The sequence below is a fragment of the Amphiura filiformis genome, chromosome 7 (genome assembly GCF_039555335.1).
Source record: "Amphiura filiformis chromosome 7, Afil_fr2py, whole genome shotgun sequence".
Classification (NCBI taxonomy): domain Eukaryota; kingdom Metazoa; phylum Echinodermata; class Ophiuroidea; order Amphilepidida; family Amphiuridae; genus Amphiura; species Amphiura filiformis.
Genome location: NC_092634.1, coordinates 27,503,515 through 27,530,709, shown reverse-complemented (window position 1 = coordinate 27,530,709; position 27,195 = coordinate 27,503,515). Strand labels below are relative to the sequence as shown.

At 37.6% G+C, this 27,195-nt stretch overlaps 1 protein-coding gene across 1 annotated transcript in view; it reads right to left on the bottom strand.

The window, feature by feature from the left end:
- Positions 1-22,198, bottom strand: part of LOC140157757 (SWI/SNF-related matrix-associated actin-dependent regulator of chromatin subfamily A containing DEAD/H box 1B-like) — a 50,169-nt gene extending 27,971 nt beyond the window's left edge. Inside the window, 10 exon segments of the mRNA XM_072181004.1 lie at positions 3,478-3,568; positions 5,815-6,046; positions 7,637-8,338; positions 8,975-9,065; positions 10,913-11,027; positions 12,065-12,251; positions 13,498-13,634; positions 14,484-14,658; positions 15,737-15,899; positions 22,169-22,198. Coding sequence (XP_072037105.1) covers positions 3,478-3,568; positions 5,815-6,046; positions 7,637-8,338; positions 8,975-9,065; positions 10,913-11,027; positions 12,065-12,251; positions 13,498-13,634; positions 14,484-14,658; positions 15,737-15,899; positions 22,169-22,198 — 1,923 coding nt within the window.
- Between the last annotated feature and the right edge of the window lie 4,997 nt (positions 22,199-27,195).

Below are 27,195 nucleotides of genomic sequence, written 5' to 3'. Positions count from 1 at the left end.
GGGCATTCCAAAAGTCAAATGCAAAACCATATGTAACACATGGCCCCAGTTACATAAACCTCATTAGTAACGATTGTAATTTTGCTTGAGACCCAACAAAAAATTGTAAATTATACTTAGAAAATGCTGTTAGATAATAGGTTGTGTAGTTAACAGTTAATTACACAACATATAAGTATCAGAAATTGTGTATGGGCATTAGAGAGGTTACGGTTTCCAAACGTACATATCATACTCTCGCACATCTATTCACAATCACTCTCAAGTGACGTAACTTTGAATAGATCTAAGGTCATACAATACGTACGTTTGGAAATTGCAACCTATTATCTTCAAGCAGTGATGTTAATTAGCTGTTGAAGAAAAAACCTGAAACGGTGCGAGCGAAGCGAGTATGTTGAATGCTTGATGCTTTTAGCGAACGCTAGGGATCGGGGAATAGGCTATGAGGGTATCAACCCGTAAAGAGAAAAAAAATTTGTTGTGCTCTTTTTATGATGAAATATCATAATCCACTTCCGGAAATGTAAAAAAAAAAATATAAAAAAAGTCTGAAAAATAAATTGATCAAAATTGCACATGCGGGTGCTTGTTACATGAGCCCCCCACGCCCCTGGGGTAGCGCTAGGTTGCTTTTTGGGGTCCTAGACTCACCAAAATAGAGTTCGGACCCCCTGTTTGTAAATTTTGTGCAAGTTCAGGGGTCCCTGCAGACCCCCAGTTTTTCAATCTAGCGCTATTGCAGACATACTATTTATGCTGCATTTGTGCAACTTGGACTCGCCAAACTCTACTCCGGACCCCCTACTTTTTTAATTTTCTGCAAGTTCAGGGGTCCATGCGGACACTGGAGTGTTTAGGACCCGGTGCTTAATCTCGCCGATTACCTCTGCGTCGTCTCGCAGCATTTCGATGGCTCTACTGCGTCTTGCAGTTTCAAGCCGCAGCACGCCGATGAATTAATATAGTGTAGCCATATACCTGGTTGCGAAGTCGGAGCAGTTATGGGCATCGAGTTCGCAACATCTTGCCATCTTCTTGCTCTGCGGTTTGCCATTCATTACTCAAAACCTTTATATTAATGTTTATTGTAGTACGTACTTGAGTTTACTCACCGTGAGCAATTTGCGGATCAGTCGATATAATCCGCAAAGAATCAACGCACTCAAGGACACTAATTTGCAAGGGTATTGTTGTCAAGTGTTATAAGCGGTTATGAAATGTAGGAGTTAATGATCAAGCCGATGAACGGGTGACTGAACATGGCTTTTCATCGAGCAGACACACATTTAGTTAGGTAAGCTGACAATATTATTTATAAAGCCTACCCAGTCGCACTGCAGTTTTTAGCGGGATCCCGCAAATGGGGCGTACCTCATCCCATTTTTTCACACTTCTGTAAGTAGCAATTAGCACCTCTTGAGATTTCCGATAAAATCAATGGTCACTAATAGTAGTGGCACCAGTCGCGGTACACCGCAGTACGACGGACTTCTGCACTAGTGCACATTGAATAAACAATGTTCATTGTTTACGCTGGTTTAAATCATGGGTCAATATAACTATAAACATCTAGGGAGTGTGTGTGAATGTGTGATAATGGATGAATATAACTGTTTACTGTTACAGTATTAACCAGCTATTGTTGATGGTATCGGTAGCTAGTGATTTTTTGCTTTACGGGCGGCACTAGTAGGCCCTATTTTAGTAGGCCCTAACTGGCCGGCACTAAACGAAAATCGAAGTGGCAAATGCAATGCAGATTATTATAATATTATTGACTTGTGGCTGCCAAATCCGATGTGTGAACTGCCAAATCCCATGTAATTGATTTAATCTGGCAATTAGGATAGAGTTGTAAACACGGCTGCCAAATCCGATGTGTGAACTGCCAAATCCCATGCAATTGATTTAATCTCGCAATCAGGATAGAGTTGTAAACACGGTCCCGTTCCCGGTCAATCGAGAACAATTCACACACTTTAGTGGTAAACAGAATTAACAGATTATCTCATTATTCTATTGAATGCTCAAACAATGTTAATTGGGGCGGCGATTCAATCAGGAGGTGTATCGGCAAACAGATCATGACAACCTACGAAATGGAAAATTAGAATTTGAAATACTGTACATTGTCATAAACGTCAGGACTATACTTATTTTTATTAATGAAGCTTGGTTGATCATATACATGAAATTGATACGACTCGATTAAAAAAGTAAGACTTTGAAGCATGTTTTAGATCGCCCAATGTTTTCATTTATCATGTAAAGGGCGAAACCCGACTCTGTGCTAAGCGTTTTTCAAATATACTATTACAATTTTTAATAAGTACATTTTTAGGAGTTTAAGCTCATATAAAAATTATATAAAAATCAGATTTTTTCTCTCTTGGGAAGATATATTATAATGGACTATGCCTTTCAGCATAACTTCTGATTCTGATATCGTAGAAATAAAATATGCAGGGAATGCTTGCACCCTCCTTTCTAGAAATAACGCGAAACTGGGAAAGATTGCCAATTCGCACGTGCAGTGGGGTGTATGAAAACACGAGGCGATAGTGAAGATATTTTAATGCGGAAAAGTGGATTGCCGTCATGCCGTGTATTGCATGCGACGAGCGACTGATGTTTTCAGGACAGTTATCTGAAGTTTTCGCGGTATAAAAACAGTTCTATGACCCATGTAACATTACCATGAGGAATGTTATAATTATGTTACTATTAGGCTCATTTATTGGTGTGTTGAAATCGAAAACCTTTCTAGGTTATACCCAGGGTCTATGGTTAAACCATTTTTACCAATTTACCAGCGATTTTAAAATGAGTCCTATTTCCAGAATGGCTCCCAATCGGCTTTGAAAAAGCTATAATCCAAAAGCTTCAACCACGCCAGGCCATTTCCCCTACCAGTTATATGTTAATTAACAATATAAACATGCTTTAAGATAAGAGTTTCAAATCAGTGACTTTAGGTAGGCCTATGTAAATAGATCGGTGCTGGAAGCTTACCGCGGTAGGCTTCGTATTGAGTTGATGCGGTGGTGTTTATTGATCAGTCTCACACTTTTCGGTGATAAAACAGATTAGCTGATAACAACTAATTGTGTCGGCGGCCTGCGGTATAAAAAACAATAGATGCGGCGCGTCCGTTCTACTGCAGGAAACCTTATAAATAATATTGTCAGCTTACCTTAGTGCATATCGCAACAGTATTTTATTTCTAAGCATAGGCGCATCGGCTTGGGTCTGCGTCTTGGGTTGCGGGCACGCCGCAGACTTTATCGGCGAGATTAAGCACCCAGACCTTAGTTCTAGCGCTACCCCTGCCCCGCGCGACAAACTGTTTCACTTATCCGGATTTGTCACTTTATCTCTACAATTTCAAAACTGTTAAATCAAAAAAGAAAAAGATAAGTGATGCTGCTATCTTTTAATGTGAATGTGTTGAGGGAGTGAATAAAAAAAGCTTACCATTTCATCAGCAAGTATACCACTAACACCCTCTTTATGTAGCAAAGCTAACCAATTAAGTCCTATCATCTGATATGGCTTCAGCTTGTGACTGGAAAAAAAAAGACGCAAAACATTGGGATATTGTAGTTGTAATCCGTACACCTCATATGGACATTTATTTAGCATGCATAGGAAGTAAGAGAGTCAACACGGCTTAGCTCCGGACTACATCTCCAATCTCATCGAACCATACAATCCCTCGGGTAACCTTCGCTCTTCTTCACAAAGCCTGCTTAAACTCCCACGGATGTCCTCAACTCGTTTTTACGGTGACAGAGCATACACAACAGCGGCACCAACACTTTGGAATCAACTTCCTGTGAACATTCGCCAAGCTCCGTCCGTGGACACGTTCAAAAATCTTCTCAAAACACACCTCTTTAATTTGTAACTTTTTGAATGTGATCTTATTAGTGATATATGTGTATAATCTGTGTTTTGTTGGCGTCTTAATGACACTTTTTATACTGTATTTGTGCCAGATGGTGATTCTTGTACATATCTCGTTTCGCCCTTTTTTTAAGTATATCTTGTTGATTTCGAGGGAGTGGAGTCAGCCTTCAGGCTGGTCTGCCCTGTCTGTTGTTTGGTGTTCTTCCCATTTAGCCAGGCGAGCCCTGTGTTATTGATTCCTCTCTCACGAACTTAATGGTTGTTTAGGCTGGTATAGTGTATGTAATTGTAAGGTACTTTAAGGTAGTTTTTTAAGTGTTATAAATCTTTATATTGTTTGTTTCTTTGTAAAGCGCTTTGGGATCATTCTTGTGATATATTGCGCTATATAAATGTTTTGTATTATTATTATTATTATTGGAGGATCTGGCCGAGAGCAAGTGACTGTCTACTGTGGAAGGTCAGCCTCAGGTTATCTTCTGCCTCTCTTTGTGATCTATCAAGGACACAACTTCTATGATTGGTTTGTGAACTGTTTTCTCAAGCACAATGAGAATCTATCCAAGAAACCTAGGATTCTCATCTATGATAAACATGTGTCACACATTTCCTACTGTAAGTTGAAATACACAGCTAGACAGAACAATGTGGTCCTTCTCTGCCTTCCTAGTCATCTCATTCTTCAGCCCTGTCATAGAGCAGTCTATGGACCAGTGAAGAATGCATGACAGATGGGTCCAGTGTCCGAGAATGGCCATTTTTTTAACTGCCTGAAAAAGGTGTGAATTTGGCCTTAAAAGGCCCAAAACAAGCTGACAAAAATAAAAATGTGTAAATTTGGACAACAAAATGCCTGAATTCAGGCAAAAGCCTAAAAATTCTCATGCCTGAAGAAGTCCTTTCCCACAGTACGGAAGAAAGTTCTGAAAGACAGAATGACATCATATAACATAAAGAGTGGGTTCAAAGGCACTGGGATATTCCCATTGAATTCTGGTGTTGTGAATCACCATGAGCTGCAACAGGCTGCCCCATTTCAGGCATCAACTGTGCCTCAGTCCAGTCCACCAGAGTCTAAAATTAAAAACCTGCCATTCACTCCACCTGATGTTCAAATACTGACATTCCATACACAAACTGTCGGTAGGAATGCAGAGGAAACTTCAACCCCTGCTACTTCAGCAAGCAAGCACCACAAGGATATCAGTCATCAACATCTGGCACTACAAACCCTCCCTCACACCTCTAGGAAGCCTCATATCACATCCTCCCTCATGCCCAGGAAGCCCCATCTCACAGCCTCCCTCACGGGTTGCAAGCGATACCTCAGATCCCTCACAAACATCAGAAACTATCAAAGACTATTTCCTAGCAAAGATATCTCCACTGACAGCCAAAGACAAGACAAAAGAGTGACTGAACGAGTACAGCGAAAGCGCTATGGTGAGAGTAAGACAAGACCTAACATAACGATACCCACTCACCACACTTTATGTACGCTTACTACAAAACCTATATGTTTTCAATCTTTAAACCCATCACTTGAAAAAAGCAGATTTGGAAGTCTGAGTTGAAACTGACCAGTTGTAGTCCTACTATGTAGCCTTTTGTAGGGTGTATTTGATGGCCTTGCATGGAGAAATGAGACCCTGAAATAGACTATTCATATGATCAAGGTGAAATTTACACCTACTCATGTTATACTCATTTACCATTTTCCAGGGAAATGAGGAATGGCAATGTGTGGCTTTAAATAGGTTTTTATTATTTACACTCTTCTTTCTTTAAGTTTTTCTAAAAGTGGAAGTGCTTTTGTTTTTGTGAATGGCCTCTTGGGGTTGGTCTCAGCATTAACCGTGTGCTAAATATAATTTGCTAATTAATTTTATTATTATCACTTACTCGGGGTTCATTGTCTTGGGTTCCTCTTTGATGTGATAATGACCCTTGGTAAATTCCTCAGCATCTTCCTCTTTGTCCACGCCCATCTGCGATGAAATGATATTTTGAATACGCTCTGCAATGCAGGCACATTTGTTCATGAGGAACACCACCACTTCTCTTTCTTGGAAGATGCTGCGACTGTTCCACACAAGCTGCTCGCCTAAACCCTGGCGTCTTCCATTCTTTCTAGCTATAGGAGTAGAAAACAACATAATGTGAATATTCTGCATCTTAAAAGGCTGCCTTGTGTGAATTTTCATTATTGTTATCTAATTGTGTTGAGACAACTGTAAAATTAACTTTTATATTATTCATTTTGAGGTCCACAACTTATAAGTTCCCCCTAATACTTTTTAAAATAAGTCGAAAAATATTTTATGAAATGTAAAGGTGTAAAAAGTATAGGGCTCCATATTTGTTTTACACATGTGGACCAATTTATATTATAGCATCTCACATCATTGCGTTCAGTCACAATGGTTAATTGTGTAAGAAAAGAGGCTGTTGAACCTGAGTCCATAGCAGTCAGGTTTTCTGTAACAAACACATGAATAGACCTGGCCTACTGTATTGTTTGAGTGTTGACTCCTATGGATGCAACTTTTAACACTGTTTAAAACAGTCTCTTTTTTACATAATGAACCATTATGACTGAATGCAATGACTTGTGATGCTATAATTTGGTCCATATGTAAAACAAATAAAGCTACCCAAACCTTTTTTTTTTTTTTCAAATATTTCTCGATTTATTTAAAAAAGTATTTAGGGGGGAACTTATAAGTTGTGGACCCTATATCTAAATATTAAAATCAATAATCCCAAGGCAGCCTTTTGAGATACAACAGTATATGATGTGGCAGATTATTTGTGTTGCCAGTCTAAAGCAGGTTATTCACAGACACTGTCCAGTAAGTGATTTTTCTAATCTATATACTGCTTCATACAGGCAACCTTGATAATTTGTTTCAACCTTGATACCTGTATTAACCCTAACCGAACCCATGGTTTTTTTGCTATCGGAAGGGAAAGAGGAAACAAAAAAGGAGAGAAGGTGAACAAAGAACCTCTGACCCCTCACATGCCAAGCAGAAGATCACTGACCTGTAGCCATGGAGGTTACGCTGCCCGGGCATGGTATATGACAAATAGGCTGATTGCATAGTGAGCTTTAGTGAGACTTGGTTCGGTTAGGGTTAAGGAAGCCTAAATCTAGGAAAAAACATGTTAATAAACCCCAACCAAACGCGTGGTTTTTTCGCTATTGGAAGGGAAAGAAGAAACGAAAAAGGAGAGAAGGTGAATAAAGAAGTCCCCGGGATTCGAACCTCGGATCCCTCGCATGCCACGCAGAAGATCACCGACCTGTAGCCACATATTCCCTGCGTATATATGACTTAGGCTGATTGCATCATCAAGTCACATGGAATGCATGCACGCAGTGGTTTTGATAGTGAGCTTTAGTGAGACTTGGTTTGGTTAGGGTTAAGGCAGCAAGCTTAAGGTTGAAACAGGATTTACTGTGTAAAGAATAGTCCACGTCAGAACTTCATAGCCCCTTTTTGAAATCATACATGCAATATCAACTCATCTCACAATGATTACAAGTTCAAGAACTGTGACGCCCAGAGAAAAAAAGGGTCTAATGATGATATGTATTTTCTTTGTTTTCCCTCATTTGTTTGGCTCAAAAATACAAGGGGATATATCCGATAGTCAAAACTAACATTTTGAGGAAATGAAAAAAAACTTATTTTCTATATGGAAATCGCAAATGAAATACTTACCAAGTCCGCAAAGTCTTCAAAGGGTCTCATGGCAACAATCTTCTGTGCCTTGCTTTTAGAAACCGCATCGACCCCAACCAGCTCCTCGATAGTAGCTTCGTTGAAAAATGATAGCACCAGTTTGTTAAACGTCGGCATCTCATCATCCAAAATACCAGCTATAGCGCCCCCGTCTTCATCATCGTCATCCTCAACTGCAGGAACCCTTGAAGTTCTTGAATTTGCATCATTACTTTCATCATCATCATCTTTAAATTTGTTATCTTCATCACCACTACTTAGCACGGTGATTGCATCTGAATTTGCATCAACCTTGTGTCCCGACTTTTCTGTCGACTCATCCTCGTCACTTGAGCTGTCCATTTGTTTTATTCTCCTCCTGCACGTATGCTGTTTTGAAGTCTTTGTCGGCTTCTCACTTTCGCCATAAGACGAATCTTGATAACTGCCGTAAGCCTTATCTTGGTACTCATCGGGGATGGCAACAGCTCTCTCTTTCCTGCGTCTGTTTTTTGCCATTCCACATGTATGCCCTGTGTATTCACTGCTTGATTCATTGGTTGAGTATGAATAGGATCCATTAACTTGAGCAGATTTGGGTGGTTTACCCTTTGTGAACCAGCTACTGCTTTCATCTCTACTTGATTTACTGGATTGGTTCCAACTTCCTGAAGCTGCACTGGTCTCATCGTCATCATCTGGTGTAAAAATTTAAGTTGAGAAGAATGAATATATAAACTTTGGAGTGAGGTGCTTTGGGAAATCTAACCGGAGTTGCCAATTAATGCCCTGTGCCGCGGGCCAAGATTTTTTCCACCCCCATCCGGGCATTCTCTGAATAATAGCTAGCCGACCTGAATACATAAACTTAATTGTGATAGGAGTTGCCAATTAATGCCCTGCGGTGCAAGGTTTTTTACCACCCGATCCTGGCATTCCCCGAATAATATCCACCTAACACGACCGTCAAATTTGGAACAAATTAAACCCACAAGATTCGGACCGATTCATTTTTTTTTGCACACCAGATCGACCGATCTGAACTTCTGCTAACCTCATCCTGAGTCGTTCTAGCTTTTCCAAATCCGATCTGAAGTTTTTAATCACATAAATGAAAACTAAGAATGCCCTACATGTACATGTATGCAATCACCCAAATTCATAATAATTATGGATTTATAATACCACACACACTTGCACAGCGCAGCTGTTGTGAGATGATTCCAGCAATACTCAGCACGAGAGTTTTAGTCTTTGATGACACGATTGTGCTTTTAAAAATGGGTTTCATTTATGACAATAATATGCACAAATACAAACAGAACCCAACTGACCTGATTGCGATGACTGGCTATCAGCATCTTGTATGGTTTGAATAGCATCAAATAATGACCACTCCAATCCTACAAGAACGTTAATAAGCTCCTGCAAATAAGATGATACAAAGAATACTTATATCTTATTACTTCTACAACACAGCGTTTGAATTTTCTACCATACAATACTCACCTTGGTCTGGGGCGGACATTTTAAAAATGAATTTAGAAGAGCAGAAACGACACCACTTGCATTTACATTCCAGATGTTAAATCTACATCATATGCAAAATTTGAGGAAAAATGAACGAGTCTGTTTTATTTTAGGGCCATTTGTCTATAACTGTTCTTTATATGTAGCCCTATGGAGAGAGTGCCCGTTGAGGGCGCTTATAACCCCATTTTAGGAACAAAATGTGATTTAAAAAAAACGGACTTGTGCAAATTTTCTAAAATTTTCAGAGTATGTACATGAACATGTAGAAATATAATCAAGTAGTTACCCTACCTGCTCTTCTCCGAAAAAATAAAAAGTGCTATACCTCAATGATAATGAAACCTAGGTGATACTACATGTAGTACAGGGAAAATATTTTTATGTTTGAACATATTCAGAATCCATACCACTATATAAAGTAATACTCTGATCAGCTCATAGTAGGCGGGACTCATCACATCGTGGATTAATATAGAATGATGTACACACAGCTGGGTGCAGCACCTACGTAAACTGCACTTTGCGTATTGCATGACTGATGTGCGCTTTTGTGTATTTTTAGTATAATAGCAGATGAAGAGAGAGCAATTTAGCAATTTGAACCACCCTGGTCAAATTGAGAACAATGATATTTTATGAAAATGTGTCTTTTGGTGCATATCTGTTATCATATAACCATAGGGATTGGACTGTTAGAAAGGGAATTTCTTTAGTACTTTATATTAACCTGATAATAACTAAATTTTGAAAAAAATATGACTTTCGCCTGAGTGGACTGGATCGGGTCTCATGTCATACTTTTATTCATCTTTTATGACTACCTACTCTTGGTCTTTAGAGAAAATGTACATTTGAAGTAACCAGTCACTTTATAGCTGAGAAAACTGCATTTGAATGGCTGCCATATAGTTACATATAGGGTAATGTATGATCCCTTCAATATTTCTGTGCACGGAGCACAAAAATGCTAACTGCAGGGCTGCCTTGTATGGAGCACAAAAGATTTAACCACTTTTGTTTAACCTTAGTAGTAGGGCTCAACTGATAATCCTATCGGATATCGTATCCGCCCGATATTTGCGATATTGGTATCAGATCGGATATCAGTAAAAAATTCTATTCTTTTTAAAAATGTTCAGAAAAATTTTCAAAGTTTTCGACGACTTTGGAGAACCACTGGACCTATTCTGACGTGCTAGGATCATTTCACAGTTAATTTGAAAAAAAATTTGGAAAAAAAAATTACAAAAAAATTACAGTTTGTTATCCTTTACATGCAAAACATTAACTTGTGTTTACCTCTTCATCTATGACATATGTGATGCGATCAAGCAAAATCAGTCGGAACTCGGAAATATTAAATTTTCAGTTTATAGGATAGTAAAAAGCATATACAAAAGTGGATTGTGCAGAAAACAACATTGAAATTGTACAACCAGTTCCAAAGATATGAGCAATTAAAGAGTTTCCAAAACAACAGGAAACAAAAGGAAATATTTCCTTTGTTTGGCTATATCTCAAAATCAATAATTCCGGGTTCCGACTGATAAATGCATGGAAAACCAAAAAAAAAAAAATTTCTTTTACCGATATCGGCCGATATTATAACATCGATATGAGATCGGTAGACAAATGACATTTTAGTTGATCCCTATTTAGCAGTTCAGCCTTTTGGTGCTACAAGCAGTCAATAAGTCTAGAATAATGTTTTCTATTATGGAAAATGGAAAAAATCTTACCTCTCTGGTTCGTTTAGGGAACCGTTTTTTGAGATCCCTGACTAGATCTTCTTTCTCATCACATAGTTGAGTTGACTCAGAATCATCAAAGCTTTCACTCATTGACCTGATCCGTCTGCATGTAAAGAAAATAGTAATTAGTATTGTCCAACTTACTTGGAGTCACAGTGGCCTACATGCATAGACGAATCCAACGAGCCAAGTCATGGTCAGGATTTGGTTGGCCATTACTGGGTCCCCGGCGCACCAAGCTGGTGTTGTGACTGCCCATTTGGGTGGATTAAAGCCGCTTAAAAAATCAATGTTGTATTGTATGTGTTGTAAACTTTCATCATTCTTTTGTCTACCTGTAACACGGGTGATGGAATGCAGGTTAAAATTCCGCCAAGGACGCATCATTTCACATTTCAGGTGAGATATACTCAGCGGGGACCCAGCCATGGCTGCCACTGAGGTGGAGGAATGCGTGAAATTGGATTCGTCTATAGTGGAAATTCCAATTGAATGAACGCAGCTTTCAGTAGCATGACAATTTTTTGCGTACACTGCGCGATGTACGCCAGCGTGTGCGTCTATGCATGTGGTACAGGCTCTTGACTCATAAACAGAGGGTTGCTGGTTCGAATCCCAGTGGTGGTGCTATTGTGTTATTCCCCTTGGACATGGCTCTTAAAGCCTTAATGTATGTTTTCCTTCAAATTTTAAATTTGTTCTTTGATACTCAAAATGCTAAAAATAATACTTGTAATAATTGTTAGGAAGTGTTTCTGTTCACTCTGAGCTGAATAACAAGGTAAAGTGAAAAAAACTCTATTGCTTATTTTGGCCGTTTAACATGTAGTTCTATGGGAGGACATATAAATTATGACTCTATGTCCAATTCTTGCTCTGCTGGCCTAAAAACACAAGACATTTGGCTAATTCCATTTAGGTACAAGTTGTATGTGTAAACATTACAAATATGCCAAAAAATCAGGTTTGAAAAAAATCAACCAATTTCATATTATAAGATCGTACATTATGGCTTTAAAACCTCTCATGTCTCTCTCCTCCCAAGGTGTATAAATGGGTACCGGCATGAGATTATAGTGGTCGGAAGGTAAAACAGACTCGTTGTATGGATTTCTACTAAACCAGCCCATATCAACTTACCTGTAAGCTTTTTTCTGTGCAGCGACAATTGGCGATTCTGAGAATCCCATTCTTGCAGTCCGTTTCTGTGGTGAAGGAGTGGTGGGCGTTAAGGGTAGGGTGTGAGGCTTCTCGTCGCATGTAGTGTGGTCGTCCGAGTCTGAATCACTGGGAATGTCAATGCACTCTACGGAATCCTTGGTGGTGCCTACATGTACACATTCAAACAACAAATTAAAATACAATATTTATAGCCTTACAGCACTTCATACAAAAAATAGCCTAATGATCTGAAAAATGTGACTGTTTGTGCTTTTCTAAACACACCCCTACCTGAAAAGAATACCAAGGACATATGTGATCCGCTCCCACAAAACCAGACATAAGTCACAGTTTTTGATGTCATCATTTAGTATAGGCCTATGTCTTCAGCTTTCATTTGATACCAAAATTATGTTTCTGGGACATGTGGTCCTCATTCTATGGTCTTTCAACGGGAAGGGGTGAAGTGACACAAAAAGAAAAGGCAAATGCAAGAAAAATGGCTTTAAAGTTGTAAAATGACATGTTAAGGACTTGGTTTGGCTTAGGAAATGCTAGATTCGGGTGCTTTAAACGTAAAAGAATATTTTGATTTCAATGGTAGGTTAAAGTAAACATATTAAAGGCCCTTTCAGTGATTTCACAGGAACAATAAAAAAAATGGAAATTTGTCAGAGTTGCTTAGAAATAAAGAATAAGTCTACAGAATTTCATTAAACCACTTTCCCCTGAATACATCGACAAATTAGTCAAAAACAGAAGTTTTAGAAAGGTTTTCTACTTCAACTCAGATCGACTCGAGAAAATCGAGATTTTTAGTACAGTCGCCACCAATCGACTGGAAAAACTTCCTAGTCCAGTGTTTCTAACACGGGGAAGTAGAGTCTAAATTGATTTAAAACAGACGCTTAATTTTTGTAGTAGAAAACAAAACAAGCAATTAAAGGTCACCGAGGCAAACTAACGGTCAATTCAAATATGAAAAACAGTTAAAATTGTGTATTTTGTTTCAAATAGTAGCTACTGATGTAATAAGTAGTAGAAACAATACGCAACACGTGTTGGTACGGTGGAGAGTGAGCTTCTTTCGATCTCGAGTCGGACTTTTTGTACTGTCAGTATCAAAAGTCCAGAATCATGCAAATGCTTTATTTTGTCTAAAATACACGGCTTTCGACCGAACCACTAGCAGGCTATGTTAGCACATCTATGCCAATTACAAAGGTACCAAAATCTGAATTTTGATGATTTTTACGATCGTCCGGATGAGCAAATCACTGAATGGGCCTTTAAGGAATCAAAAATAATAAAACTGAAAAACAAAATCTGCAAGTTTTCACCCCTTTCCCAACTTTGACTTGTTGTATCTCGAAATGGCTGAGTGCGACTTATGGCGGGTTTCAACATCTTACCTTGTGAGACATGACCATTGAGTTGTGAGTGATTTGATGATGATGGCACCCCAAATACAGGACTGGAAGGGCCGTCTGTCTTGGTTGAACTCTCTTCCGTATCTGACTCTCCAGATTCTGACAATAACCGAAACCTCCTGTAATATTAAAGAAAATACATGTTTGTTACACTGGGAAGTGCAAACCATTACGACATGATTCTTGAAGATAGTTGGTTTGTGACGTCCACACTTCATGATCTCACTTTTGTTTATGTCATATTCTGCATGCTACACTTACATCAAGAATAACACAATGTCACATGTAGCAAACCATACCCTAACATAGATCTTAAACCCTAACTAGCCTCCCAAACTGTTTTTTCGGCCTCATACCCAACCGTTTTTTGGGGGAGAGGGAAGAAAACAAGATTTTGAGCAAATTTATTTTTGTGTTTCTTGCCTGGTTTTGAATCACTGACCCTTGGGGTTTGGAGTACCTTACTTGTGGTAGCAGGTCATGTGGTTACATCTGGCAGGCTAGTCTTTTCGTGCCTATGTAGGTGTTGGATTATTGCATAATTACATCACTGGGGATCCTTGGGTTCTCAATCGCTTCGCGCCATTTTGACAGGCCATATCTGGATAACCGAATGTCAAATTGAAACCAAATTTTCAGTTTTGTAATCTACAAGTCATGGAGCTTTAACATATTTAAATTGAAAGAAAATCTAAATTTTTGCATTAACCAATCTAGGGCAACCTTAAATGACGACCCAAAGCAACATTTGTTTAAATTTGAAGCATGAGCAAGTGATGGCATTAAAGTCAAATTCACAATTTGTTTGGAAGTCGACTACCGTGTAAACACCCCATCAAAAAATAATTTATGCTAATCCTTAGTCGCAATCTGAATTCGATGTCACACTTCTCTCTGTGTAAACAGGGTCCTAGTTAAAAATAAAGCTTCTGAAGAGCACTCTGCCATTCCAGACACTTCTACCATACCTCTTCATTCCTCTCCTCACATTCCTTCCATTGCCCTTGCTTGTGGTTGTGTCTGCAGCAACATTCTTCTGACTATCTGCTGGTTGATGCCGTCCTTTTCCAGAGAATACTGGACTCTTACAAGGAGTGGATGCAAGCGATGTTGGTGTCTCTGGTATGCAACTGATATTGGAGTCTATATAAAAATAGGTAGACAAACAATAGAAGTGATTGTTCGTAAAATTATAGTACTTATATTAATTTTACCGAATTGAAATTGGATATTGGTTTTATAAAGCTCTACAAATTTAATGCCATGGACACCACATGTACCATGATCAAGGGGAATGATTCAGATGTTGCTAATATTGTTTTTGAGATATTGGCACAAACAGTGTTTTATATTGTTTTCAGCCATTGATAAATTGCTCGTAACTCGGTAACCAGATGTCCGATTTTGATGGGGTTTGCATCTAACTGTAGCATTTGTAAACTCCCAGAAAATGATGGAAAATTTTGTATAATTGAAAATTGCCGACATGCAACTCATTCCCCTTGATCATGTCGCATATATGCCAAATTATCAGCCACTAAGAACTAAAGACCGCAAAATAATTAAGGTACCACTTATTTTCATCCCTGTATCCATCTTAAGGGGGTACTACACCCCTGCCCAATTTTGTGACTATTTTTGCATTTTTCTCAAAAATTATAGCGCATTGGTGACAAGTAAGATATGTATGTTATAGGGGCAAGGACTACAACTACTGCACTGGAAATTTTATTTCAACACAGACAACAGTTGTGGAGTTACAGTCAAAAATGAGGGAAAACCAATATTTGATCGATAAATCAATAACTGCTTGCCTTGAGTTGCTGAATTTTCAGTGCAGTAGTTGTAGTCCTTGCCCCTATAATATACATATCTTACTTGTCACCGATGCGCTATAATTTTTGAGAAAAATGCAAAAATAGGCACAAAATTTTCCAGGGGTGTAGTACCCCCTTAAACAAAGACAGATTACAGATAGGTCATAATTAGAACCAACACTGCATCTTTTAGGTCAGATTTAAGACCTCATTAGTTGATCTGTTTAAGAATGAGAATCAAAGTATTGTTCTGAGATCCAATCATGCCTCTTGCCTGATATATTATAACATTATTTTTGTGTGCAACAACCCACTTTAAAATAATTATCTCCTGTGTTATATCAGGCGGTAGAAACACAGCTGGGCCTACAAACGTTAACTTTTCTTTTCTAAATGAAACTTACCTAATCCACTACTTAGCCTATCAGGCGTCTTCAACAAGCAGTCAAAGCTGTTGCGTTCCGGAGGTTCCTCACCTTTACTAGAGTCTGGCTTGAATTTCTTTGCTGGTTGCTTTTCGTATCGAAACTGCTCCCAAAGTGATTTGCCAGCCATTGCTATCGATTGCTATCTGAGGCGCTGATGAGCAACCAAACCAACTGCTAATTAGGAGTGGGGATGTACCGTACTTGCAATACTAGATATAATCTGTATGAATAATGCAAAAGCACATGCATACTGTTACTAATTAATGTACATATGAGTTTATAACAACAAATTGAAAAAGTTTTATTGGCAAAAAGTTTATATGAAATGATATAATTTCACTTTAAGGGGACGTACTACACCCCTGGCCAATTTTGTGCCTATTTTTGCATTTTTCTCAAAAATTAATACTTATAGTGCATTGGTGACAAGTACATGTAAGATATGTGGCTCATTCTTGTATTATGGGTCCAATGGTGTCCGGTTATGACCGACACATAATTTGCCCTGAATTTTGAAAACTGTAACAGGTATTTGGCCTATTTGTAATTTTTTATACAAAACAAGTGGGTTATTACTAAAAACTTTCAAAAAAGAATTTGTTAACAGCTATTTTTAATTTTTATTACATGTAAGGTCTCGAAAATCATGGACACCACTTGTGACAAAAAAGATCATCTACATCTGGTTGCCTGTTAGTTTCATTTATATATGACCATTGCTTATTTTTTTTGGTCTTATTGAGTGAATAGGATGTATACTAAAATTGTATTATGAAAGAAATGTTAGCGACAAAACATCTGTTAACAAAGACAGCGCTTACTCAAAGTACATATTTTGGTGTCCGCGTTATGCGCGACGTTATGACCGACATGTAAAAATGCAAAATGTGCTATATTTTTTGAAAATGGGGTAATTTGTAAACAACAAATACTTCAAATGATATATTATGACATGTTTAAATATATGACTGACAAATGGAAATTGCAAAATAAGTTGAATTAAAGTTAAAGCTGGATATTGTACGACAAACTGGACACCGAGTTATGTCCGCACATGAAAATGAATAATATGTCATAATTTTTAAAAATTGGGTATCTGATAAACAATGAATACTTAAAACAACAGTGTGATATGTTTAGATAAATTTGCAGGTCAAATACACTTTTCAAAGTATGACATAATTACAGATAGCTTGTTATTGTCAGTCATAACTGGACACCAAATATTTTGGTGTCCAGGTATGCGCGACACCACTGGGCACCTTAAATTCTCTCATGTGCACAAAATTGATGTTATAGAAAGTCATCCACTTATCTATTATGCCACACTTGTGCTGGCCCCACATAAAAATGGCAACTTTTAATCTAAACTGACAGAAATTGTACAAAACAGGCCCAATAATTAACTTTTGGGTCAATTTTTGACCATGTATTTTGACCAAAATGCAAATATGCTGTTTTGAAGGTTACAGCAACTTCTTATAATGTTATTTTATTTTTACATTATAAAAGCTCCTAAACCACATTTAACTTGCAACTTTTTAGCCATTTTGGCATTTATATTTTTTGTTTAGCAGGGGTTAAAACATGTTTGGTGTCCGGTTATGCGCGACATTTTAGAGTGATTTCTCCACAGTTATGTGCTTCAGACAGATTTCTGGGCAATCATCGCTGAAAATATTTTGCAGATTTTGAAAGAGTATATAATTCCACTCAATTTAAGCTAACTTTTGACATTAATATTCAATTTTGAAAATTTGACTGTATGTCACACCATTGGACCCCATAATACAAGAATGAGCCATGTATATTATAGGGGTAAGGACTACAACTACTGCACTGAAAATTCAGCAACTCAAGGCAAGTAGTTATTGATTTATTGATCAAATATTGGTTTTCCCTCATTTTTGACTGTAACTCCACAACTGTTGTCTGTGCTGAAATAAAATTTCCGGTGCAGTAGTTGTAGTCCTTGCCCCTATTATCTTACTTGTCACCAATGCGCTATAATTTTAGAGAAAAATGCAAAATTAGGCACAAAATTGGGCAGGGGTGTAGTACCCCCTTAAAACTTATTTTAAATACTAGCCAAATTAATTGCCACATGGTCAAGTTGTCACAAATGGTGGGGGGGGGGTGTCTTTAAGGGATTCTTGGCTCAAATGCCATACATGTAGATCTTTGAGCCCCTGCTTTAGGTAGGTCACACTTATTTCTGACATAATATGAGGAGGGGACAGGGTCCAAAATGGGAATTTTTCAGCCCGATAATGCATGTTTATGTCTATTTATATCAGAAAATAGGGTGCTCAACATGCATGATCAAATGTCTATCAGATAATTCTAAAATTCTGATTTTTATAATGGAGTGATTAGTGAATAGGAAGTGGACACCCTGATTTTGTAGAATACTTATTTTGACTAAATGTTATGGACACCCTAAAGACACCCCTCTGGCTATATAATGCCTTGGTGAGATGCCGTACTTTGTTTTTGAGAAAAAATTGTATATTGTATAAATGAATCTATTATAAATTCACCCTAAACTAGCAAAGTATACATTTTTGGAAAGCTGAAGGCAAAAGCAATTTAAATATACACATTTCAACTCATTGTACAGGGTGGCCTTGAAGTTATAGGCCTACAGGGTGGAATAAAAAAAATCCAAATAAAAAAATGGGTCACTTAATGCATTGCTTATTACTACTTTATAAACTGAAAGTAAACAACATTGATTTGGTTAGATGTTAGGGGGAGCCTACTGATTGTGGAAGAAAAAAAATCACAGCTGTTTGGTATACTAAAATGCAGTAAACCTTTGACGGCGCGTATTGTAAGGATACATCACGTATTTACTGCGTTACGCGCACTTGTCTATGATTGGCTGCTGAGGCGATCTGTTGTTGCCGAGTGGAAATTTATGAATGAACTGTGCGCCGTACGCGTTGTTAGCGCCAAATTTGCAACATCACGGGAGTCGTGCTCGTCAAAGGTTTGCTGCATTTGACTATAATCTCGGAATACAGGGTGTCCCAAAATATGTTCAATTTTTTTTTACAATTCAACATATTTTGAACTGAAACATTTTACCCCTAACCCATACAAAAAAAGTAAGTCCATATTTAGATTCCTCATCAAATTTTCTCTCAGAAAATGTAAACTTTGACTATGATAGGATAAGTAATTAAAAATTTAGGGCAACTTTTAGATTTTGAAGACATCCGCATTGCTTACTACAGTGTTTAATATGAAAACAGGTAGTTTTGCACATAAAAGTTTGCATTTCATAGACTAAACCAATCATAAAGAGTTCAAAATGATTAAAACAATTAGCAGAATAAATAATCTTTCAAAAGAGCTCTTAACCATGTCTGTAGCCCATATGGATGCAAAGATATGATCAGTTGATTCAACACGCACACACAAAATCTTTATTTCCCATAGACTTTACACATACCGCCACTGCCTCATCCGCCACCGCCTCATCCCCCACCTCGGTCATTCTGAACTCAAACAACTCTAACTCCACTATCTTAGCGATAAACAATTCTCCTTTGGAGGTCTGTTAGGGCACACATTTAGCTACAACATGACACCAAACACACTTCAATACCTTTTGTTTAAGCAGAGATATAACAATTTGAACGAGTCTCGATTTGGAAAAGCGTAACAAAACCACCATTTTTGGGTGGCGAGTTCAAAACGCGTGACCTTATAAACAATTTTTAAAAATTTTAAGTCGGGGATAAGCGCAAGATTGGGCGAACTCACAGAGCTCGCTCAACCAGGCGACCTCGCCAAACAGGGCAGGCCGCGACAAATAGTATAAGGTAGTCTCACGCCTAGGTAGTTTTCACGCAAAGAACTGTCAAATGAGTAAAATCTCACGCATTGTAAAAATAGTTTGTTGACTGTTGTCCCTACCCCACACTTTTTAGATTCTCAATCGCCGATAATCATGGTCAAAATGAACATTGTAGTCGGCAAAAAATAAGTGTCTCATGCCTAGCAATTCCAAAAAGTTGACAGCCCTGATTACCTGAGAACAAAACTTATCATAAATCATGTATAAAAATATTATTATGTTCGGTAACTAAATAGCACATCATTGGCGCACTCCAGGGTTGTCACTAGACTGAATTTAGTGCCGGCTAAATTTCCATGATATTTGTCCAAAATAGGCCTACTCTCATGCGTCACTTTCCAGCTGTTTTTTAGGGTAAAAAGTACAATTTCTCTACTTAAGTGCCGGTTGGCAAGTCCTCATATATTCCCTTGAGTGCCGGTTGATCTGCCTGAGTGCTGGTTACTACCGACCGGCACCGACCAGTGTAGTGACAACCCTGGCGCACTCACACCAGGCCCTCTTCGTGTGATTCCTTGTGGAACATTTGAAGAGTATTTGATTTCAAAGAAGAAGAAGAAGAATATCACCAAATTCACCGAGCGATGTTCATGATGTTGGATCACATCGCTCTATTCAGCGATCGCCGAATTGAGCGCTTATTATCCTCGATCATGGGATCGCTGAATAGGACTTAAAATAAAATATAAAAGGAACCTTGCAAAAGAAATACAATCATTTTTTGACAATCAAAAAATCATGCAGCCCGGCTTGGCATGCTGATTGACAATAAATTATTTTGAAGCTTACCTAAGTCGGTGCTTTATTAACATTCAGTTCGCCATAAAAAGTATTACAACGGTAGATAATGAAATAAAATATTGTTTACTTTTTTTAAAGTACTTTTCAATATCAGATCAACACAATGCATACAAAATCCTCACAAAATGCATCGGCAGTCATCCATCATACTCAGTACCCGCTTCCACAGACAGCCGGTTCTCTTGTTCCGGTGAAGAATGACGAACTTTGACCCAGACTGAACTGCGCGCACTTTAAAAGGTCATGTCAACCGGAAACAAAATAAAAGTTTTGTTTACAAAGTTTTGCATGCTTTATCCCGGGGCTTTATCTCGTTGTAGTCAATTAAACATAATACATGCATTGCATAGGTGTCTAAAAAATATCCAAGGGGGTATCCCGGGGATGTATTGTTTCTGAAGGGTGTTAAATTTACTTTTTGTCGAAATTTCAGTGAATATGTAAAGAACATAGCATTATTTATAAGAGAGTTTATACAAAATACACATTTATTTCTTTTATCTAAAAATTTGGGAAATACGATTATTTTATCGTGGTAAAACATTGATAGGAATGTTCTTAATCAAAATGGAATCAGACAAGAAAACGTAAAACTAATGGGTTTATTTTTTAGATCATTACACACGAATGATTGGTATTGTTTCAAAATATGTAAGCCTACAAACTTGTCAAAACATTTTCTCACAAAATAACAAATCATTATTTTAAATAGTTTTTGAGGCGGTAGGCCTATAATTAAATGCGGTTTTCTGTTTTTGGTGTAATTTAACTTTGTTTTTCAGAGTAAAAGATATTCTGGTAAACATGGTAATGTTTTCTGGTAGTCGGAATTGTTGTGTCCAAAGGGGATTAAACCCACTAATTGTGTCCGAAAATAAAGAAATAGGGGCCTACATAGAAATACAGTGAAAACACTAAAATCAGACCAAACTTGTTTTCAAGCTTATTCATTTAGGCCTATTTATTTATTTATTTATTTATTTATTTATTTATTTATTTATTTATTTATTTATTTATTTATTTATTTATTTATTTATTTATTTATTTATTTATTTATTTATTTAGGTCTATACTTTGAATTTGTTTATTTATTTATGTATTTATTTATTTATTTATTGATTGATTGATTGATTGATTGATTGATTGATTGATTGATTGATTGATTGAATGATTGATTGATTGATTGATTGATTGATTGATTGATTGATTGATTGATTGATGTATTTATTTATTTATTGATTTATTTATTATTTAACCTAGGGTTCAACCCTCACTATAGCTCCTTCCTGGTTGATCTTCCGTAATCATGGTAATTGGTACTACTTGTTCGTGGATTTTCTTTGCGATGCAGAATTTGTATTTTAATATTAATAACCGCCTATTTACCCGGTCAATTCTTATACACAAAGCATGGTGCTTGAACCACAATAATAGATCCGACATTGATATTATGAATAATTAAATATAATCTACTCGAAAAAAGTTTATTTACTTTCACCATTACCTATGAGGTGAATGTGAAACAAGGAACAAATGAAAAATTTGAGACCAGTTGGATTAAAATTGGACCATATTTCAATTGTAAACGCACATGGGTCCAAAACTTGACCTTTGACCTTTTTGCCTATAGGCCTAACTCAAGAACTAAATGTCGGATACTGGTCAAACTATAGGCCTACATGTTCTGAATCCGTATGATGATAGCAATGCATTGGTATGTTTATTAACACGATTTGGCTAACTTTGAATTTCACCCCTGCATAAGCGGCCATTTTGGATTTATGCAAATTAGGCACTGTTCCATTAGGCCCTACTTGGATTTTGGGGGACTTTTGATGTGTTATTATGCTTTTCTGAAATGAATGGTGATTAAATGGATTCTGTTGCAATTAGTGGTGGGTTAACCCTTATTTAGCCTAATACAGGGTGTAACAATAAAATGTGTACAATTTTGAAAATAGAATGACGCAAGGATGCCGCTTATGTTTTGATTTGATATTTATATATGTCTATCAAGATAATTTCTTTAGCCTCCAGATAAGCTTTGTTCCAATAAAATCGATGGTATACAAGTGAAGATATGGCCAATTATGTAACATAGTCTTAAAACTGACTGGGCCACTTTTGTCCAAGTGTTACAAAAGTGACTGAATAGAGTTGAACCATGGACCAGCCTGGACGGTGCTCTTATAATAGGTAGTTTTAAACAATGGGGTATTCGAAGTGGTAGGAATGATTACATAATAGAATATCTTCTTGAGTTTTTGAAAGTCACAACTAAGCACTGAAATAACAACCTCATTTACTAGAAATCGTGGCTGCAGCTCAACAACTTCAACCCCAATTCTCGTTGGAAGAGCGTATTTTTATGGTTGTGACATTCGGTAGCGCATGGGGTCAATCAGTAAGATCACGTCTTCCATCAAGGCATACAATTACATATAACTATGAGAAGTATGTAAAAAGTATGAGAAATTTGTTAACAGAAATGCTGGCAATAGTGGTCGCCCCAGAACAGCTAGAAGCCCAGCTGAACTTAATTTCAAAATTTTATCGTTGTGTACTTTATGGATGCAAAAACTGTTCTCAGTTTTACCAATGATATCTCAGGGATATGAGAAATTACTTTATCTATAAGATAATTTGAAAGAATTTTCATGACTTCATTTATAGAGTTAAAGAAATATCATATTACTTGTTATTAAGTTGGTGTTAATAATACGAAGAAACACCACTTATAATTCTATTGTGTCAGTTCTTTGATGTTTAATGCACGATAAGCATATCTACGCGGTTCAAACTTGATATATGCACAAACATGGCAAAAGTGGCCCAACACGTTTTCTGGACAATTTAATTAATCGGACATAACTTTTGAACCCAATCTAGTAAAGAGACCAACTAAACTTCTTCTTTTAGCCAAGATATTACTGATTGTATTGCATATAACATTTGTGCTTTAAGGGGTGTGTAAATGTTTAAAAAAATTGTCCAGAAACGAGAGAAATTTGCCATGTTTGCTGTGAATTTTTGCCTAGCAATATTGATCATAGGTTCAAAATTGATGGTGCATATCAATTACCAAACTCTCTAGTTTTATATTTGAGCCTGATCACTTGTGTAAGGTCTTAGGAAATTATGTAAATAGGCCTGTATATATAATGTTCCACATCGGCTCACGCACTTTTTTCACTCAGTCGAGATTTCATAACCTTTTCTCGGGCCGATCTCCGTGTCATTTGGCTAGAATATGTTGGACACTCCCTAGAAAGAATTATGATACTTATTTGGGTCTTCGGACCTCATGCAACATATGCCTTAATATATTTTGTCTAAGCAGACAATGTCATGTGATTTTGCAGGGTCAGAAACGACAATGTCTACATGCTATTTTGTCAATCAAAATTCGCGAATTTCCCCACTTTTAAAACGAAAAAGACTTCTCTGGTAATGGTCACAGCTAGGAAAATCAAATTTGCGTGCATTCATAACCTACTTCATGCTCAAGTCTTTCAATTAAGTGGCGAGTTCTGCTGATATGTCATATCTACAGAATTCGCGTAACGGAAATTTTGAGCATGAATTCATTCATTAAACCCTTACCTTTTCAACTTCTCCTCACAAAATTGGACACGTAAGAAGCCCAACACAAGCCTTGCACTGTGGTTATATTCATATTTCCGATTGGTATCTTCTGTTAGATATATTCCATATTTTGCTGGCAAAGGTTCCTCGCAATACTTCGTAAATGGCACCAACTGTCAGTATAACAAGTTATTCAATCTCAATTTCATCATTTCAAGGGTTCTCATTGTAGGTTGTCGATGTACGCTTAATGTTACTGAACTTAGTATCTGGTGGTGATACTAAAAAGAAAGATTAGAAATATTTTCTTATAGCATTGCGACTGACACATCGACTAATCGCGCGGGACCGTCGTTTTCTATACAGTTATTGTGATATGTGCCAAGGAACAATGGGAAAGCGTGTATAGCTTTGAAGATCTATTCAAGTATAAACCCGCCCGATCTAAATCAGTGAGTGAGAAGGACAGATATGCTAGTTTAAAACGACAGTAAAATTCCGTATTTCATCATGTATAATTATTTTGTGAGTTTTTAGTGACGAGTTATTAATAGAGTTAGAGCAGAGTGGGGGTATTTGGGGGATAGGAGTGTGTTTGTCGATGGACTGTGGATTTGTTGATGTGGGTGCTGCGGGGTATGTGAGGTACACGTGTGTGTGTTAGGGGATTGGCATTTTCTTCGGAAGGGGGGTCCCGGTGAGCGGAGTCAATATTTTATGACACCCCCCCTGATAACACAATGCCGTCGGCCCGAATTTTTTTTTTTCATGATTTTTCGTCTCATTGGGCTAACTTGCCAATCGTTGGATCGACGTTGGATAATGGTTGGTCCAACGTAGTTCCAAGGTCGGGCCGACGTTGTTGAAGTCGGGTTAGGGTCGGCACCGGCTTTTAAGCAGTCGGCATTACGTCGGCCGGTAGTCGAACCGAAGTCGGGCCGACCTCGTCGGCAGGACATATACCCAATGAGCAGCCGACATCTGAGCCGACGTTCAGCCACCGTCCATGGCGACCAATACCCGACGTCGGGCCAACCTCTTTGTGTTATCAGGGCCCCTATATATCGCGGGCAAAGGTTTTTTTACGACCCCCCCCCCCCCATCTTGGGTCGAACATTTTTGTGACCCCCCTTCCACCTACAAAGACTCAAGACAAATTATTCATCCATAACTTACTGCCACTGTCTTGAATCTTCATGAATGTTTCATTCACTCAAACAGTTAACCTCAATCACTCCACGAAAGTAATTGCCACAAGGCAAAGGCAAAAATTAAGAAAATGTACATTATTCGGAATGCATAATAGATGACATTTTAACGTGATATTTGTACAATATTTCCCTTAACTTAATTTTTGGACATTGTATTATTCTTACACATGTCTCAGCAGCAAGATGACATTTTTTAATACCTCATTATTTTGACTTAAAATGGACAGAAACCTTTCAAGATAGTTATTACGTATATTATTTCATCATTTTTGGTAATTTATGGTCAATATTAAAATTTGAAAGGAATTTTACATTATGACGTTAAATGTCAATATGCATAATTATCATGTGGAAATAAATGAAGGTAAAACTGCTTCTGCTATACTTCTTTGTTATTGTTTTATTGATGATGTTTTTAAGGAACATACACTCTGTATTTTACCAATATGGCCTTAATCTTAACTTAAAAATAACAAGAAACAAAATGTAAGGCATCCACTTCGCACAGACCCTGGGCTATTTCACAACAAAGGGTACATCATACAGATAAGGGCGCCCTGCCCGCGCCCATCACCCATCACCATTTATAGGCCCTACGCCACATGTACATGCTACAACACACATAATACGGCCGTATTTTATTTTTAAAACGTAGTTTAAAAACTCTGCAAAGTAAATCACAACTCACCAATACTATATTCCACAAAATTGGACATTAATGTATTCGAATCACTGAGGTGTGTCCAAATGTATCAATTTCTTTTGGCCTGAACTCAGCAATTGTTATACCGTTACGGTTGGTTCATTCAGTGATAGACATGGAATAGTTTTAAGGTGACAGAGAACAGGTGTGTAGTTCGATTCCAAAACCATTCATACCTATCACCTGTTTTTATCTGTATTATCATGCGATTGGCCCGTGGTACCTTATACGACTGTCAAAATTTTATTTCAATGAATATGATGAGATTGACTGTGCCATGAGTGACATCAGGCCCGTACGCAGGGGGGTGGGGGTGCGGGGGTGCGACCGCACCTCCCCAAATTTGCAAAAGTATACAAAAGGTCCCAAAATTTAAGAATTTGCGAGCGTAGCGAGCAAAAAATCAGGTTTTTTACGGTTTTTTGGTCAAAAAAGGTCCAAATTTGAGGGAAAAGTCCACTTTTCACTAAATCGCCCCACCCCCTTGGAAAAAAGTCCACTTTTTCAAGATCAGCACCCCCCAAAAAAAATCCTGGGTACGGGCCTGAGTGACATTGTATTGTATACCCTCTATTGCTTTAGACTTGACCAAGTCTTTTGACATGGTTAGAACAGTAAACTTGATTTTCAATTGAAAATTCATGTAGACTGTATTATAATAGGCCTATGCCTAAATTACTAAAGTTATAATGGGTGTGCGACATTATCATTATCAAGATATCATAGGCCTATTATTTTGTATTTAACATATAGGCTCTACTTTACAGTTAACATAGTAGGCCTACTTTATGAAGTAGTGTCAATGAATTATCAAAAATGAAAATTCATGTAGGCCTATATACCAAAATTATTAAGTTCAAAATCTTCCAAACAAGATATAAAAGGTAGGCCTATAACTTACAAGGGTAGGCCTACTATTTTGGTGCCACAGCTGCATGCATGTATAAATCTAAGACCAATTGTAGGATATTGAGTTTGGATCTATGATTTGGTCAGTTTCCTAAAACTTGTGAGTACACTATTTTTTGTCCTACTTGTATGTAATCTAACAGTATGGAAAGTGGTGCCAGGTGCAATGCTAGCCATTTACATGTAAACACTAAAGAAACCACCATGAGGTAATATCAGCACATTTAGACCTATATTTATTGCAAGCTGGATTTGACCAGAGATATGAGACAACACAACGTGGGGGGGGCATATAAAGCAATTGTTGAATAGGCCTATATTGTGTGCTTTCCTGTGACTTATAGACCCAAAGCCTTGGGCC